The sequence below is a fragment of the Micropterus dolomieu genome, linkage group LG11 (assembly GCF_021292245.1).
Source record: "Micropterus dolomieu isolate WLL.071019.BEF.003 ecotype Adirondacks linkage group LG11, ASM2129224v1, whole genome shotgun sequence".
Classification (NCBI taxonomy): domain Eukaryota; kingdom Metazoa; phylum Chordata; class Actinopteri; order Centrarchiformes; family Centrarchidae; genus Micropterus; species Micropterus dolomieu.
In genome coordinates, this window is record NC_060160.1 from 23,929,457 (window position 1) to 23,948,195 (window position 18,739).

Consider the following 18,739-nt stretch of genomic DNA (forward strand, 5'->3'; position numbering starts at 1 on the left):
GGGGGGGCTGCTCTCCTAGTGACTCAGTATAATTCTCCTCCCACTCTGTTTCACAGATGGACGCTCTGAGGACCACAGTGCCATCAACGACACTCACTTGTCCACCCCCCACCTCCAAATCCCACCCTTCCCAACTACACCACCGCACACGTGCACACGTGCACACACACACACCCACACACACACACACACACAAATATTTTTCTTGTCCTCACTCATCGTCCAATCTACCAGCACCACAAATCGCCTTCGACGACTGATGAGAGTCCAACCAAACATGTTGATGTGTATCATAGTAGAGCAGGACAAGACTCCTTTTGTTTGTGTGACGGACACCCTGATGGACTAAACTGCTACAGACTTGATGCCATGGCCGCCAGGATTGCTTGACGTTTGAACTGCAGACAGTATATCCCTGCAACAGGAGGACTTTACCCTGCTGCTTCTCTTCTCATTTAGACTGGCCCACACTGATTCAGACACCGCATCCACCCTCCCCTATCAAAGCAAGTGCTCTCTGTATTATTTGTTACTATAGTGTCCGATATTCAAAGCTGCTGCTGGGAAATTAGTGAAGGATCCCCAAAAAGAGATTTCCATCCCCCAGTGTGAAGGTCCTGTTTCGGCCTGTCTGGTGGCACACCACAGGTACAAAATCTCTGCTACAGTAAGTGTTATTTTTTTCTCACACAAGATGTCATTAAGGTATAGACTGATTTCACAAAGTTTAGATTGTAGAGCCACTGAGCTGGAAAAAAATAGCAGAAATTCTGCTTTATCTTCTTGGCCTTTGCTTGTCCACAACCAGCAGAAATGTACTCGCCAACCTGACATAAAGTGTCCTGGGTAATTCTGATGGGTGCTAGCTGAAAAGAAGCACATCAAGCATAAAAAAGTTGAAGCAATATGACTGAAGGACAATTTAAAGAGATATTTAAATTAGAGGCTGGAAAACAGTTCAAAATGACCAAGTGCGTTGAGTATTATTCCTACTGAATCAGCAGACTGGAGGATAAAATATTAACCTTCACCAGCAAGTAATGGTGTGTGGGTGGAATCATGCAACCTCTGCCATTTTCCTGTGGCATCTATTTATTTGCTCTCAAACATCACTGAATTTAAATATATATTGTGACATTAGAATGAGACAGAGTTGTCATGATAATCATTCCTATTATTGACAGTTTCACACCCTTGGGAAGGCCATGCAGTAACAGTGCTACAGACCCCTGCTGTTTTAGAACATTTAAAGCTTACTGCACCCCCAAAAGAACTTGGATGGCATGACAATATAGAAACTCTGCCAACCTGCAATGGGTACTTGCTACCACAGGCTAGTACGTAATCTTTTCTATAATACATTACCAGTGATGTTCCTGTAATGGGTTAGTTTGAGACTGACTCCACTGAATGTAGAGGGGGCAGAGGGAAGCCAGCTCTTTCATAAATAATTCTTTTGGGACCTGGAGGAAAACTGCTGAAGTAACACTACTAATATTTCTACAATAAACGCAATGAAAACAAATTCATTTTGGAAGTAATTTGACAAATATTTAAAACGTTGCCTCTTGCTCCTCCACCAATCCTGCCAAGTCGCTGAATGTTTTTGCCAATTATTACTTGTTTTGCGCCAAATTTGAAGCCAACGTTGTCCTTGATTCAATGTTATGCTCTATGTACAGCGTAGGCAGTTTAAGTAAAAGCATCACAACTGTCACCCATCCAGTTTGATCTGATCCAGTTACACCACAGCTTAAGCCTGTGAGCTGGGACTACATCAAACAATGCCAGCATTTAGTTTACACTCCTATGGAGGAGGTACATTGTACCAGTGTGAGACAAGGTATTATCATACACCAAAGGCCTCTGGTGTGTTGAAACAAAACATGTCACCTTGTTTTCAGTGGAAATGGGATTTCAAACTGAAGATTTGACCAGATAATTTATAGTTGCCAAAATAACAAGCACTTATTTTAAAAAAGAAAAGAAGATATAGGAGAACACAAGTGGATGTCAAAAGCAGTATTACCCTGTTGTCTCTCTTTATGGTTTACTAAATCCATAAAGGCCTATGATATGTCACACTGCGAATTTGGTGAAATACAAATAGTGAAAAAGATAATGCAGGACTTAAGTAGCCTTTTATGATGAGTTACATTAGATGTGTGCATTGCTTTGCAGTCCCATCCTTTGTTTTATTTCATTCTGTCATGGAGAAAAAATGTGTCAGTCTTTGCGAGTCCAAATGAGGCCCAGCCTTTACTCATACACATGTTCGCATGTCATAAGCATACCTACAGCACTCAAAATCACATCACACATGCACACACACAGTGCACACACACAATGCACATAATCCATTTAACTGTGTGTACGTGTGTGTGTGAGGCAGGTGCAAGCAGAAAACCCAGTTGAGATTACAGAGTGTTGACTCAGAGTAAGCAGTGTGCAACTCTATCTGTTGCCTGTTAGTCAGGCATTTAGGCTTAGCTTGCCGCTTGCCAAGGCCCAGCTTTGGTGTCACTTTAAGCATTTCCTTGCCCCTGCTTCATTTCTCTCCCAAGCAAAGGCAGTGAAAATGCTCTTTTTAAGCTGCCTGTCTTTTTGCTCAAGTGCATTCGTCCACAAGTATTCCTTTCTGTAATTCCTTCACAGATATCCATAAGCACAGCCTTTCTAAAATTACAGTTTGCACTCCTACTCCAATATTGACATTTCCCTGTCGGGCCACCATTCTGAATCTTGCTAGTGAAAGAACAGAAACCAGGGTTGAGGTAACCTAGAAACTGTAGTTTCTGTGCTGTCTTTAAATATGGGAGCCATGTTAAACCAGGATTTTAGAGGTCATCCTCTAAAGAGCTCCTCAACACACCCCTTGTCATTTTGACCAGAAATCAATTTTGTTTTTTAATTATGTCGATTTTTCATATTTTATTTATTCTGTTGAATTATACTTAATAATAATACTTAAAATACTGTGTGAAAAAAGGTATACAGAGGACATGACCTTATCCTTTAGCTAAACCCTGTACAAAACTGAGCCACCGATACAGCTCGGCCCTCTGTCTGAAGAAGGACAGGCTACAATTTCCTACTTGTTTGTGTATAGGCCTGCACCATGCTGTTAAAAGAAGGTGGAAGACGGTTGTGCTGGTCAGCTTGGCTGTTAGGTGAGGAGAACAAAGTTTTCAAAATGATCCATGTGTCCTGGTTAGCTCCTTTCTTTACTGCCCCAAGCTGTCACTTCAGCATACGCTGCACTGAGCTGACAGGCTGCAAGCATTTTCACAAACAGACTGACCTTGTAAAGGAAAAGAAAGGTGTCGGCCTTGTTATTACATGACATGTAGACTGACACGTTTTTGTGCTGATAGCAGTGGAGACGAATGATGGCTATGTGGGCAGATTGACATAAAATGTACTGAGCACAGTGATGTTTATCAGAGAACGAAACCTGGACTGTCCATGAGCTCCACCCTCAGGACAAAGCAGCAACTTTGTACACAAAATATCTAAAGTTAATGGCCAGAGTTCAATATTTTGGGAAACATGCTTGAAAAGAGTGTTACCACTCTCATGTCTGTCCTTTAAACGTGACGCTACAGCCAGCCGTAGGATAGCTGTAAACAGGAGGAAAAAGCTAGCCAGGCTCTCTCTAAAAGTAAAACATCTCTGCCTACTATTAATAATTACTACTAATCATTAGTCTTTGTGCTAAGCTAAGCTAACTGGCTCTGGCTGTAGCTTCTTAAGAGTTTATACCAAAATGTTGATTAAATTTCTACCCAGAGGACAAATGCTAATTGTTTTGGTGACCTTTTCTCGTGCCACCATCAGGATAAAATTTTATTCACAGACTAACTGGCCAATCTCCTGTCAGGATCTTTACCAGAAATGTCATACTGATTCAAAAAGGGGAAGGGGGGCTTGATTTTTGAAGAGGAACTAACCACAATCTTTTGTTATATCTGCTTTTTCTACTGCTTGGCACCTTTACACACACATTCAGCCACACATAGACAAAACAACATGCACGTCATGTCTGATCCTAATCTGCACCATGTTGTGTTGACTTTGCAAATGGTATACTGTCCATGTCTGATACAGATATTGAAGATATGAGAGCCTAACTCTCACGTGGAAATACTGGACCACTGAATCAGTCGTTGTGATGGCAAACAGACTCGTGACAAATCTCCAGCATTCCTTTTGAGATGGTGGACTACAGGCTTGAATTATGCAATGACAAGTAACACCAACCCTAATATAGACAAGTGATCCACAGACAAAATAAAACAGGACATGACTTCATGTTACTTTTCAAAAACAACAGAGAAGTTGCCTTAACTCTTGCTTGTATAATCTCTACAGTTAAGACAATGTTGCTCACTTGTGAAGAAGACTCTCCCTTCTTTGTACAAAATGAACTATACCAGAAACAACAACTTTGTTATCTTGCTAGTGTCAATGTATAGATGATCAGCTTTTTCTGTAACTTGTATGGACCGTCACATTTTTGCTAAGAGAAAACCCTCCTCCCAAATTCCTTGTTCCTAAACACCCAATCTGTTCAACGTTTTAACTTGTGGTGGACTGTCAATCTTTTTGTGTACATTTTATAGTATTATTTATTGTTGACAAGTTTTGCATTTGCAAATAATAAAAAATAAAGTGAAGGTGGTTTGGCCTGAGCATTCTATTCCAATGTAAATGACTGGTGAACAGTGAATAGCTTTTTTAATTATTAAAATGGAGAAAACAGTCATATGAGGAGATGATCTTCTGTCTTTTTATTATGACGTTGTAACATGTACATAACATGTGGCCAAAATTGCTTTGGAAAATAATCATTTTTTGTGTTGTAACAGTATTTGTTTTATCCAGTGAATTGCTCATGAAGACAAATAAATAAGAGGCACACACAACTCTGTTTCATATTGGTCATATCTGCTCATTCTATGTACATGGAGAAGGAAGCTGCACACACAAAGGCAGCACAAGAGAGAATCAGCTTCTTAAGAGATCATATACAACTGTAAAAAGTACCATCTTTCTTTTAGCATTATTTTTGGGAGATTTTGACATTATTCATCACATAATTAACAACATGTTAGAGAAGAAGCAAGCATCAGTGGAAACCTGTGAAAATCACAATTAATAAATAGCCTGTGAATTTCAAAGGTGTCATATTGTTAAACCATGGCAATGGGCTACAAGCTGTCAACTAGTCCAACCCCTAAAAAACAACATGATATAGCAGCCACCAGTCAAATACTGTCACGCAAACAGCTCTAAAATGTTATTAATAATTAATGCACAAGTGATTACTTGTTTAAACACATTCTAGAATCTTAAATCATTCATAACTTGTTAGGCTTTGGTTATACTGTTTAAATATTGATGACTAAGATGGAGTGGATTAGAAAAAAAGAGCTCAGTAATTACTACTTGTTGATCCTGATAACTAGGCCACCGGTGATGCTAGTTAGTAATTGAGTAATGATTTATAAATTGGTTAATATAGAGTAATAAAAGTATTTTTATTATATCACTAGTGGACAATGATATAGACTTTATTTCAGAAATATACCCACTTTCAATGATACAGTTCTTAACAATTCCCATAGATTTGATCTCATTTGTTATTGTGTAAAGTTAGAGGGATATCTGCCTTTTATGTCACATGAGAAATGTGGATTTAATGGTCTCTAGCTCCATCTTATGGCTTCTGATAGTATTGGCCCACTCCTCAATAATGGGAAATCTCCTCATGGTGGAGATACAAACAAGAAGGGGATGACATTTAACCCAATAAATTCCTTTCACTACAGCAGCTTTGTGGGAAAAAGAGACTGTGTTGAGTTGTTCAAACTCTTATTTTACCACCCGGACGCATACGTGGAATGGACAAAATAACATGTAGATGTATTACAATACATACAATACATATACATGTATTACAATCTAGAGAATGTATTATATGCGAGGAATATTTTTTTTTTGAAGATTTGTTGAAGATTATTGGAGAACATACCTTATAGTGTCCCTTAGAGAGCAGTTGGCCCCTTGCATAGTAGCCCTTTGCCATGAATGATTGACTGAGTGTGAATAGGGTGAATGTTATAGTGTTAGACTAGAAAGACACTAAACAAGTATAGCTCATTTACCTTTTACCTTATATTTTGCTCACCACCTTTATCATCCCAAACTATGAGGTGTTGTATTCAGTATACAGTATATTCTCTTGCAATATCTTTTCTTCTCATTGATTTATTTAAAACATTATATAAACTGTATTTATAAAAAAAAACACACACACACAATCAGGGATAAAACAGTGTAAATTCCTGAACTGTCATTGACCCTGGTGTTTTCACAGTCACAGTCAGCACTTCAGGAAAAGAAAGAATCATCATCATGATTAATATCATCTTGTTGTTATGTTTAAAATAAAATAAATACTAATGATACATTGTTATTAGCATAATTTGATGTTTCACCGTAGGAACAGCACAGGTGTAAATAATAAAGTTAATGATGGCTTAGCTGCTCCAGTATCAGGTTTCTGGTATTTCGTCATGGCTTACCGTGACACTTGAATAGAAACATGGTTACTGTTACCTGTGCCTTTCCTACTATGATCAGTTGAAATGTGTCCAGTGACAAAGGACTATAAAACATAGTATGCTTTTACAAGACATGTGTACAAGCAACATCATCAGTGTACAGAAATTGGGAATTTAGCAATTCAAACCAATACATTTAAACCTGTTCAAATTTAAACATTTGATACATCTGATCTATTTACTGAACTGATTTAGCAAATAAACAGATGTCGTGACCAAGATCATTTGCCAGTATCATGATCACTTGATCATGTACATGAGCACAGTCAGCAGGGGTGCAGTGTGTTTCTTTCTCTCACTTCTGATCGCTGCTTTGGAAACTGCTCTGTGAACATCCAGTCATTTAATTTACTAGGCACTGTGAAGACTAGCTTCCTGTTGGGTCAATGATATGCTCTGTTATCGTCAACATATTATAAGTAGTGATTATTATCATATTGGTGATGACTACTACTGTCTCATAGCATCACCAGGCAAAAGACCCACCGAGACAAATTTTGTTATTAATTTTGTTTTATATTGTAATCTATATTTGAATGTGGCAGCATGTGACTCCATAGCTACCAAAGGTGCAACATTATTTTTCCCTAGTTACACCCAGAAACAATATTTATAGGACTACATTACAAAACAGTGTCCTCAGTCTGACAAGACAAAACAACTCCCCTAAAGCTGCAATCACTGTCAATGCCTTCAAAACATTTTGTTATTTCTAAACTTGACTTAGTTAAACTTCATCAACAATCTGGGTTGATAACCAGTGAAATTATAGCATCCCTGTCACACATTTTGTACATACTAAGAAAAGAAGGATAGCTAAATGCCAAACACACAATGGCTTACAACAGAGAATTTATATTTTCTGCAGAATGGAGGCTGACATGGTTTAACATTAGCAGACTATTCGACTGTCTTGGTGGTACAGCTCACCTACACATAGGTTTGCAAGATCATGATTCATAGGTCACGGGCTACACTTTACAATATCCTGTCTTTACTTCATATTTTTACTCAGCATCAAAAATGTTTAAATAAATAAAGTTCAGATCAGAGTTAATCGGTAGCATTATTTTATATAAGTGAAGAGATGAGATGTGAGGTAAAAGTACCGTTTCTTTGACCTGTTCACCACTGTGCAGTCACCTATCAAACAAACTGCTCTGAGGGGTTTTCCTTGGAATTTTCTGCTTTTGGATTTTGTGTTTATGTAGGTGGTGCTTGTGTGTTTGTGTGTTTGTGTGTTCCACAACTTTGGCTGTTGCTCCTCATGCAAACTAATTAAGAGAATGCCAAATGCCTCACTTCCTCTCAGTGATGCAGATGTTTTTCCCAGGAAAATACAAGCCAGCTGTCTGTTGAAAAGTAAATGTTAATGGCTGCTAGTTGAATGACTGTTACTACATCAGTGAAAGGGGCAGCAGCTAAATGATACAACTGTAAAAATGCAACTGTTCATTATAATAGTTATGACCATTAAGTTGGAGCAGGGTGAAGGGATGCATCTGTGGTCCAAGTGCTCCCTCTGTTGTGTGAAACAGAATACATCACATGTTCTGACTACAACACCCCAGACTCCCACACTTTATCACTTATTTATTTAATGATTAGACAAAGATGAATTTGTCCTGCTATCCAGTTGATTAAATATATCTGCCCCCAAGAACATTAAGTTAATTTCAGTTCTCACATAATTAATACTAGTGAAATCAAACTATTAATTATTTTGTCAGAGACCCCTGAGGGTGTATATTATTCTTTGTTGTTTACCAACCATGATTTTATCAGTTACAAGTAGAAAGTTGACTATTTTAGTCGATCAGCCTGCGGGAATAAAGCAAAAGTCCATTGATGGATTTTTCAAGAAACACGGTGGACAGGTACGTCGTAGGGCATGGCAAAACTAATTATATTTTTGGTGGTGATATGAAACAGCTGGAACTCTTTCTCCAAATCCCAGGGGTACGCTTGTAGATATTTACTTTGTGATTATACTATATTAAAATGCAGTCGTAGGAATGATGTGGAAGTAACAGCAAATCAGATAATTGTATGTTTGTCTGCCATTATACTTCATACATCACTATAACATTTACGTTTATATTTACCAGCCAATTATTCGTTTTAAAATAGCGAAAGACGGTCAGACAGAAATACAGAAGTGCAGGAGGACAGGTGGTTTATGGGTAACTGAGTCTTGGGTGTGTGATGTCAGGGGGAGGAGAGAGACTAGACTCTGGCAGTGTGTGTTGGTGTGTAACAGATGTGAGTGTACGGTGAAGAACTCGGCCGCTGGAAGACTCTTCTCTACGAATAAAACTACCTGTTTTTTTCTCTGAATAGAGCCAATAACAAGCACAAGACGAGGAGGACACGTGCGAAAATGCGAGAAGAAACCCAGGAAGAGTGTGTGTGCTTATTAAAAATTCAGCGCGGGAGAACAGACGTTATGGCCCCTTCAGTTGACTTGCGGCAGCACTGAGGAGAAACTACAGCACTGACGGGGTCCGAGCATTATTGAATGGCGTGAAACGAAGCGGAATTTTCTCTAAAAAGCGACACCAAAGCATTTTCAAGCGGCCAAAACCCAAAGGGAAGGGGAGGAGAGGGGGGCAAAGAAAACGCCCTGCTGCCTGTTGCTGGTATCTCCACATTCAAACTTTATCGCCGAGTTGGAAAAATGCATCCTTCACTCAACGGGAGGTGATAATTCAAGTGTAACGTTATCTTTATTAGCTCAAATCCCAAGCTGCTAGCTAACCGAAGGCCCCGCTCACTTGATAAACTTCCCTCTCTTCTTTGCTTTGGGAATATTTTCTCTTCATTGTGCACACTATTCCTGCTGGAAGCGATCTGGGTGGGCTGTGAGAGCCCAGGGCTGCTCTGCTAGGCCCACGGCCATTAGCCAGGAACAAAGAGCTTTCACATGTAAACTCACGCAGTTTGCAAAACCTCTTCACATTTAGCTCAACTTTTAACGCCCGACGCCGCTGCAGTCATGTCGCTCGGCGCTGAGAGGAGGATGGAAACCCGGCTGAAGAAGCTGGAGGACATGATCAGAGATCCCAGATCTGCCATAAACCTGGAAAGTTTGCTGGTAAGTCAAGTGGGATACACCTCGTAGATTATTAATGATGCCATGTTGTCTGTCCGCTGAAACGCAAGACACGTATGCACACACTTCTCGTTAGGTAACGTTGTGCCACTGACATGTATGTCTTTCTTTTTCTTCTTTTCATACCTAAATTGTAACCTGCCACTGTTAGCATGGCTTCTACATTAGACAAACTGTGAAGCTGCATTGCACTGTTCTTTATTATTATTTCCTCTCATCTCCACCAGTTTTGACACTGCACAGTTTCCATTCTGTCCTGAAATCAGACACCTTGCCACAATAGCACATTTTTAAGAAAAAGCAGCCAAAATGAGAGCCTCATGGCGGGTCCACTATAGGCCTGATTAATAGTAAAGACTGAGTGCAGACAGTGCAGTTTGGGGCTCTGTGGAGCGTGTCTGCAGATTAGGATTAACTACAGAGAATGTCCCACTTGGTGTGTTTATGGAGACTAATATTTCCGGCTGAAACTCCCTCCTGGATAACAGTTGGGCCCACCAGACCAGGATACTACCCACTAGATCTACACACACATTCTGGTCTTCCTGCACTGATAGGTGATTGGGGAGATATTGTCCACCCATTCCCAAACTTATCTGGAAACCACTATGATACCATTTGGACTGCAGCTTTATTCCCAGCAAAAATAACAACTGTTAAAAAAATAATAATAATAATAAAAACTAAACTACAGAACATGCTCTGGTTGGCATGATCTATTACTATGATGGAAAACACCTGAAACATTATACTGCATGTGAAACAAACCCCAACCATCAGTAAGTTGCCTGTATATTCAATCTCTTAACTTAAAACCCATGTATGACTGATGATCACTTGTACACAGCAAGTGAATCATAGTCATTTCCACAATATGTTTCTATTTTGCTTTCCCACATATTTCTGGGAGGTGAGCTGGTACGTTTCCAGCGCTGTTTCCTCAGAGGTGAAGTGGTCAGAACATTTTCCATAGACTTTCCAGTTTTTAAGCAGCATAGTTTCATGTCCCTTTGTTTACACTTTGAAGATTAAATCACTTTAATTTATGCAGCCCATCATGCGTCATGATTAACTTTTTAAAAAACATTTTGACCGTCACAAGATGGACCAGTCTGATTATCAGGCTATGGATGAACCGGTACTGTTAATGGATGTGGGGCCTTATCCAAAGTCAAAATAAGAAATCAGTATTTGAAATGTCCTCTACTGATAGAATTTGTGAAATGGTCAATACTTTGCAGTGGAGACAAGACTTCAATAGTAATACTCTGAACTGGGTCTGGTGGAGAAGCCCAAGGGGTGTATCCCTTGACAGATGCTTTTGGCGAGCTTTGTGATGACCTCAACTTTCATAAATAAATTCTGTGTATGGACATTTCTCCACAGGAACTAACAAATCTGAAATGGAGGGAAAGCGCTTTGAATCCTCTGACCGGAAAAAGCTGGAGTCCCTAATGTTAGGCCTTACTTTATGGCACCATATGTCCAATGTCTGGACACAAAGACATTATTTTCAAACCCTCACCTCTAACTATAATTCAGAGCCAGCACTGTGTCACAGTAACTACTTTAGCCATAAAGTTACATCCGTTTCAGTGGTGGTGTTTGAATTTCTGGGCCTGCTAACTGGATTTGACAGAGGGCAAACACGCTGTCGGGTCTATCTTAAAAAGCATCACCTCACCCCTTTTAATGGGCCCCATCTAAGTTGGGGGGCCCCTTGCACATACCCTCCCCTGTTCTCCCTCCGCACTACTTGAGGCCCTCCTGGTCTGTTCCTCTTTGCTTAAAACGTTTAGCCAGCATACTTGCTTGAACACCGGTGGTGTTTACTTCCTGCACGCGAGCCAGAGAGATAGAGGTGTTGAGTGTTGGAGACAAAAGTTGAGTGGGAAGCATGCGTAGGAGAGAACAGGCTGCAGTTTTCCATTTTTAGCAACCTTGGCGCTGTCGCTAGGATCAAGAAGTTTTGCTGCTAACGGTGGGATTCAAACACACACAAACCACTAAGCGCTCTGAAATGTCCTTTTTTGCAGGTGGAATAAAAACATGCGTACTTTAAATGCCTTAATAATGGCTCACAGGCTCATATTCGGTAAACAATGAATCACAAGTCCCCTGCTATTGTGCATAGCAACAGCAACAACAAAAAAAACTCCAGAGGAAGTTGCTTTGTTGACTATTTTATAGTCTTCTAAATAACAGCTTAGTAAAAGAATCTCTAATTAATTTCAGGTTTGTACATTTTAGTTGACTTCCTATGTATTTAGGAAGAAGCAGTGGGCTGACTACGCTGAGGATACGGAAAGCTGACAGGGAGGAATCCGCAGCATCTGTCAAGTAGACTCGGTGACCTCCCTAAAAGACATCTGACCCTTTATAAGCCGGGAAATAAAGTATTGTACTCTCACATTATAATTAGGTACCTGAGATCCCTGTCATCGGTAATGAGCCCTTCATTCACACCTGGTTCCAAAAGGAACAGAATACCTAGCAAAAAAAAAATCATACAATTGGTGCTTCAGTGGCCCCATACACTGTGCGTATATAAACTGTAAAAAGCGATATTGCCTCTATCAGCATTCGATCGAATGTAACCTGAAGTCTCAGCAACCTTCCCCTTGTGCAAACTGTAGTGATCATTATTTGGCAGAACACCGCTGCCGACTGAAGTACTGGACTTGGCAGCTCCCAAGTACTGGGAATGATTGCTGAGGGCAAGCAAAAGAAAGGGCATTTTCTGAGATAAAGGGAAAAATAAGGACACTTGATTGCAAGTCACATAAGTTGCCTTTCCTACCGTCCTAAAGGAAATGACCTCACTGAGTAAATAGTTGGCAGCTATCTATGGGGCTCAAAGTCCCTGCGAATGACTGCACTTTCCCCTTTCACTTTTCAGCCTTATCTCTTTTTCTCTGGCGCTGCTTCTCTCCCAGCCTGGAGCACAGCCCCTCCTCTCAGGCTTGTTAAACACACTGCAGGTATTTTAACTGTAGCTCCAGTCCAAGGCCTTTTCGATTCGGCTGCGGACCTGGTGTTGCCAGAAAACTTTATGCACAGCACTGATGTGTAAACGAAATGAGATATGGATAGCTAAGAGTTGGTCTAATGTCTTCCAGATCATCTGCTGGGGGCAGTGCATGGCTGTCTCTTTCCTGTTCATTCAGTAAAACCCTCCCCTTACTCAGCATTAGGTGACAAAGCCATTTAATATCCCTCAGTGTGGGTGATTCTGTTTGTTTCTCTCATCCATCTTCATTCGCATATTCTCTGTTTGCTCCTTTCTCCCTATTTTGTCCTCCCACCTAATGTTTATCACTCTTCTCCTCACCCAGCTTCTCCCATCTCCCCTTTTCCCATTCTTCTCTGCCCACCCACCCACTAGAACTTCTTCCTTTAATGTATAGCTCTTTAGAGAGGTGTGTCTTGTTCTCTGTCTTTACTCTGAATCGTAGTGTCCACTTTGTCTCTGGAGTGCAGTTGAGTTGCTCTCAGCCAAGCAGCAACTTCAATGTGCTAGCTGGATAGAAATACTGCCTTATAAGGCACTGGGGACGGTGGCCCCGGCCAATTTTTTTTCCCTGCTAAACAAGCCAGTCTCTCTGCTCCACACCTCCTCTGGTGAGACGGGTCGGGCTCTCTGCAGTCTTTTTTTGGTTTTTGCTCCACTCAAGTGAAGAAGACCCGGCGTCTTCCGGGCGTGCAAGCCCTCAATGGTCTTAAAATGTCACACTTCATTTCAGATATGTATCGTCTGGTCTTCTTTAATGGTCAGAACAAAGAGACCAGGTCAGGGTTTTTCCTGTTTATTAAAACCATAGATGGGCCACCAGAGGCTTTTCTAAATATGTATGATACATTCTGTGTCAGGGCTTCAGTTTGAGCTATTCCTTTTTCAATTACTTATGTTGTCTCTCTCCTTACAACATAATTTAAAGTTTATGTTCTTAAAGAAACAGTTTGGCATTTTGGAAAAGCTCACAAAATAACACGTTATATCATGTTCGTTTAATCTGTACAGAAGATGGAAGTGATTTATGCGTTAAGTTATGTATGAATATGTTTTTGGCCATATGCCTATCCAGGAGTCTCCGCTGTTTGCCTGGCAACATCACTGTGATGACAAGACTCTAGGGAGTTACTTCTCTTCGCCAAGAAACAGTCTGGTGCATAATCCCCTGTAAAACCACAACATGTCTTTTTACACTGTGGTTTTTGTACGGATTACACAAGAGGTGTGTTAATTAGTGAATTAAAAAGTGACACGTTGTGGTTTTACAAGGTGTTTTGGCACATTATTTATTATTATATATTATTCAGCAATATCAAACAAAATTGGTAACTTGATCTTTTGTGTGCACAGGTTGACTTTAGCAGCGTTTCGTGGTTTTAATTGTATAGATATAATGACTTTGGACTGGGCACCCCAAATTACATTCACCATATTTATTAATCCCATTTTAAAGACAAAATCTGTCATTAATTGGCTGCACTTAAATTGAATAGGCTGGAGTGGTGTAGACATCCCAGCTGCTGGGATGCATCAGACAGCTGTTTACTGTTTACCTAAAACTGACTACGTACTGGCGGGTACATTATGTCAGAAATGATTTAAGACTTTTTGTCTTGGGAACGTAGAATCATTCCCACAGCCTGCTGTAAAACATTCATTGCAAACTGAGCAAAAATCAAAGTCCGACACAGACACACATAGATAAATATGAGCCGGTCCAAGATCCACCACAGTGAGATGTGAGAAGGAATGCAAAAAATGAGGAAGCACATAATCTCCAGAAATTAATGGGTATTCTGCATGTCCCGAAAAACTAAAATATTGCTCAAACTCAAATCATTATTACTACTTAAACTATGCTACAACTGAGCTGGCCATCTGATCGTATGATAAACCTTTAAATAAGCTGCTGTGAATCTCATCCATTCTCATAATAGGACATTTGGACTAGAAGCAAAGCTGTCTTGCTGTGGTGCATGTGAAAGGAAATGTATACACCCTGAGATTTGTCTTAATCTGGTGGATCTTCTTGTCTAGACATAAGGACTGTGGCCGTGCACACAACAATGCATTAAGGAACAATGCAATGTGGGTTAAAGTGAAATCATTTTAAACATGCGAGTACAAACAAGTGTGTTGGCTAACAAAAACAGCACTCAGTCTCTAATCCTTGTGCATAGTTTGTGGATATCACAGCTCGCTTGGAAGAACTTTCACTTTCCACACTGATCAAAGTGATAGGAACGTGAACAGAGTTATGCAAAGACGTTTCACCGTGGCTGAATGCACAAGTCGTGTTCTTAAATTTTGTTGTTGGTTCGTGTGTAATCTTCACCCAGCTGTGAGAGTCTAAAAGAGTTTGATACCTGAGTCTCCGTGTATTTTTAGTTTTTAAATGAGGGTGTGAGTGAGCAGAGAAGAGAAGAGAACAGGAGTCTCCCACGCATGAAAGCATAACCCATCCATCTGGCCTCAGCGTTATCATTCCATCACAACCTGCTGGTGAAACACAACCTCCTACACACACGTGCACTTTCTCTCACACGCACACACGCATGGGCTCTGGAGCTCACAGACACACATTTGCGTTTATTTTCACAAGCAAACACTTGATCTTAGCAACGCACAAGCTGCATTGTGTGCATCTAGCAGCCACAGTAGAACAATACACATTGCCAAACAGCTATGGATTGTGTGAGTTCATACAGCCTTCAATTCCTTCAACAGATTCTGAGCAATAGTGTTTGTATGTGTGTGTGTGTGGTAGAGTTTAGTTCAGCAGTGTGTTCGCGTCGAAGCTGGCAGTTATAATTCAAATAGTTTGTGCCAAAACTGAAAATATTTATATACAAATGTGACCATGTTCATGCAGAAGGATTGAAACTGAAACCCTCAATTGAAACCCAAACCCCCAAATGACGTCATTCTAGTGTTACTGGCTTTTAATTGCAACTTGGCCCACTATATCTATTCAGTGTCAGGGCAACTGAGGTTCTTTTCTGCCTTTTTAGATATGGCAGACAAAAACATAACAAATGAGAAGCGAGAGGGTAACAAGAAAAATGTTCTACATTAACAACAAAAAAATCTGATATATAAAAAGTGTGTTGAATTTATGAGAAAAAATAGGCAGTGCACACGTAAGAAGAGGTGGAGCTGTCAGACAGGCAAATATGATGGACTGTAACAAAGCCACTTGAAAGCATGTGTCACATCTTAGTCATTTATAAATGTCTCCAGTTCTTCCCCATTTTTGTATGTGTTTGGTCTTTGAACAGATAGAAGTAATAGTCAGAATCCTGGTTGTTGAAAGTAGAATATGTGACTGCTGCTGTTATGAACATCTGCACACCCTGCTTTTTAATAGAATACAGAGTTTTTTTCTTGTAAATTTACTACTTTTATCTTGGAGAATATTCACATTTTTGTTTCTCATAAATTTATAACTTTAATCTAGGAAATTCCGTTTTTCTTTCTCTGAATATAACCCCCTCCCCCCCTTTTCTTCACACCTATAATGGCCCTAATATGCCGTTGTATTCAAGTTGTCATGCGTTATTAATGACATTAATGATAAAATATTTGGAAAACACATTTTTTCAATTTGTTTTCTCAGAATATTACCCCCCTCCACTTGTGCTGCGCAGTTTTTGCTATTTGCTGACATTTTATTGACCTTACAATTTAAATTTGAAAAACATTTCCGTGCGATCCTACCTTTCTGGCATATGATCCCCTCAAAATAAAGCAATATCTACGTGTGACCCTTCATCACCTGTTATGTCCAATTCAAGAGTTAAGAAAAAAAGATAGATTTTTCCTTTTCAGGTGACTGTTTAGAGGCAGAAAGGGCTGAAAGTATCCTGTGTTTTGCAAGAAAAAGCAAAAATTTGAACAAGTCAGAAAAAGCCCCATCATCTAAAGAAATAGTAGTTGTAGTTTTCTTTCATGTGGACACCCAGCAGACATCTTGTCCTTTACACCTGATATATCACACAGATCTTAGGATATATATATATATATATATATATATATATATATATAATTATTTGTGTTCATTAGGCAAATGTTGGACAACACTATGGTTGGTTAGCAGTTAGAAACATAACCCCCCTCAACTTTGACATGCTTTTGGAACATTATGAACATTTAGAAAGCTGAGTTTAAGGTGAACATACAGCAGGACCTTGTGTACATGCAGCCCTCCTCCTTTGCTGTGGATTTTTCCTGGCACATTCCTCAGGATATACTTTACAATAACACATGGGTGCCAAAAATGTATAGGGCACAGGGGCATGGGACAGAAATCTGTCAAATGCAAGAGTAAGACATACTCGTTATTCCCCGCGGAGACATTATCTGTGCTATTTGTGAGCCCCTGCAGGATTCCTGCCGTTGTGTCGTTTCGTGGAGAGTTTACGGGCCCTGCCTGGCACGGTCCCCTCGCTCTGCCCGGCCCACCGTTTATCCCCACGACTATTTTTAAAACGGCTGGAATTCAATCAAAACATTAACTTTCTGCTCAATCCTTTTAAAGCCCAGAGCAGTACTGCGTGTTTTCTGTTCAACATGCCTAGTTATGAGATGGGTATGAGGGTAGGAAGAAGTTATTTGGTTTTTTTTTTATCGGTAGTGGGGGAAATGACTGCTAATGGAGCAGGGAGAGTTTGTGATGCGAGAGGCTTTGAATAGTTGGGTTATTCCTCTCTGTGTTTACTTCCTTTCAAGTTACCATCATCACATTCCTGACTGGTGGATCCACGTGGCTTTTTTTATAGGGTGATAAAGAGTGGAAGCAGGCAAAGGGAGAAGGACAGCTCTGTAATGTCAACAGCAGCTTGGGTAAATAAAATGGAAAAGAATAGAATGTGCTGAAACCCAACTCTTATAAAACTCCTGCCTGCTGCTTCTCCGCAGCTTCAGCTGCTTTCAACTCTTTGTATTTTGTAGGAGTTGCTAAGCAACCAGCCATAACCACTGGCCAGATTACAGTATAGCAGAGATAAAATGCTGAAGTGCTATCTAATAGATTCACAACATCTCGTACTGATAAGCCTAGCTGGACAGAAACTCCTTTCAGCTCAGGAAGACATCACTGTAAATTGGACAGGGAAGTGTCCTATTTATCACGCTTGGGTGTAGGACCTAACTTTGTACTTTGTAATTATTTAGGTCCATTGTTACAAAAACAACTTTCCCTTTTGATGTAAGTGAAGCATTACTCTGAGCGATGAAGGGTGGATTGGTGTTTGTCTGGTCCAGTATGTCAGATGCGTTAAAGTTTAAATTGTTGATCCAGCTCTACACCCAGACACTTGTCAGGTATTCAATATTTATAGAAAAGTCAACCGAGTAGCTGAGAAATGTCCCCCCGGAGTCCTGTTGGCATTTTCTTTTTTACAGTAATGCTAATGGCAGCAAATTGGAAGAGGTTTAAGCAGCCATTTCTTTTGTGTTACTCCAGTGCACTAAACGGCTTATTATGTGTGACCTGTGTGAAATGTCTGCTAATGGGGGAACGCCACCCGTTTCCACAAGCCACCAACGGGCCTGGCTCACGCCTCTCTAGATGCTGCTTTGGCTGCCTTGCTCATGTGTGTCTCTGTCCAAGTCAGACAAGCAGTTTTGAAGTGCAGTTCGCAAAAGAAGAAACAATTGTATCTCTTAAGAATCCACCAACAGGATTCCTCCTCTTCACTGCAGAGTGACTGGCACCTCTCGCCGTCACCAGGGCAACATGTATTTATTTATTTATCCTTCCTCCGCACTTGATTCATCTTGTTTAATGGGGAGATGTAGAAATGACAGAGAAAGGAATAATATGTCACAGAGAGGTCCAGTTAGATAGGGATTGCTTGCTACATCTCTAGTGAGTCCAAGCGCTGTAACTGTGTTTACTTTGTATTTCTCGTGGCAGCTGTCGACAAACAACGTCTGTCATCTTTTGTCCAAAGTTGGAAATCTGTGAAACTGACCCCCCCCCTGCCT

The 18,739-nt window shown here is 40.3% G+C and overlaps 2 protein-coding genes across 10 annotated transcripts in view; both read left to right on the top strand.

Moving 5' to 3' along the window:
* The window catches only part of sobpa (sine oculis binding protein homolog (Drosophila) a), a 42,766-nt gene extending 37,841 nt beyond the window's left edge, over positions 1-4,925 (top strand). For both annotated transcript variants that reach the window (XM_046063610.1, XM_046063609.1), the window contains one exon: positions 57-4,925. The gene's annotated coding sequence lies outside the window, so the exon portion shown is untranslated. The remainder of the gene's footprint in view (positions 1-56) is intronic.
* A 3,934-nt stretch (positions 4,926-8,859) lies between these two features.
* The window catches only part of rock2a (rho-associated, coiled-coil containing protein kinase 2a), a 35,366-nt gene continuing 25,486 nt past the window's right edge, over positions 8,860-18,739 (top strand). For 7 of the 8 annotated variants that reach the window (XR_006826974.1, XR_006826973.1, XR_006826975.1 and 4 more), the window contains exon 1: positions 8,861-9,720. Coding sequence is in view for 5 of the 8 variants with exons in the window: in XM_046061715.1 (XP_045917671.1) it covers positions 9,622-9,720 (99 nt within the window). In the remaining 3 variants the exon portion in view is untranslated. Of the gene's footprint in view, positions 9,721-18,739 lie in introns of all 8 variants that reach the window. The other variant, XM_046061714.1, reaches the window with a different exon arrangement.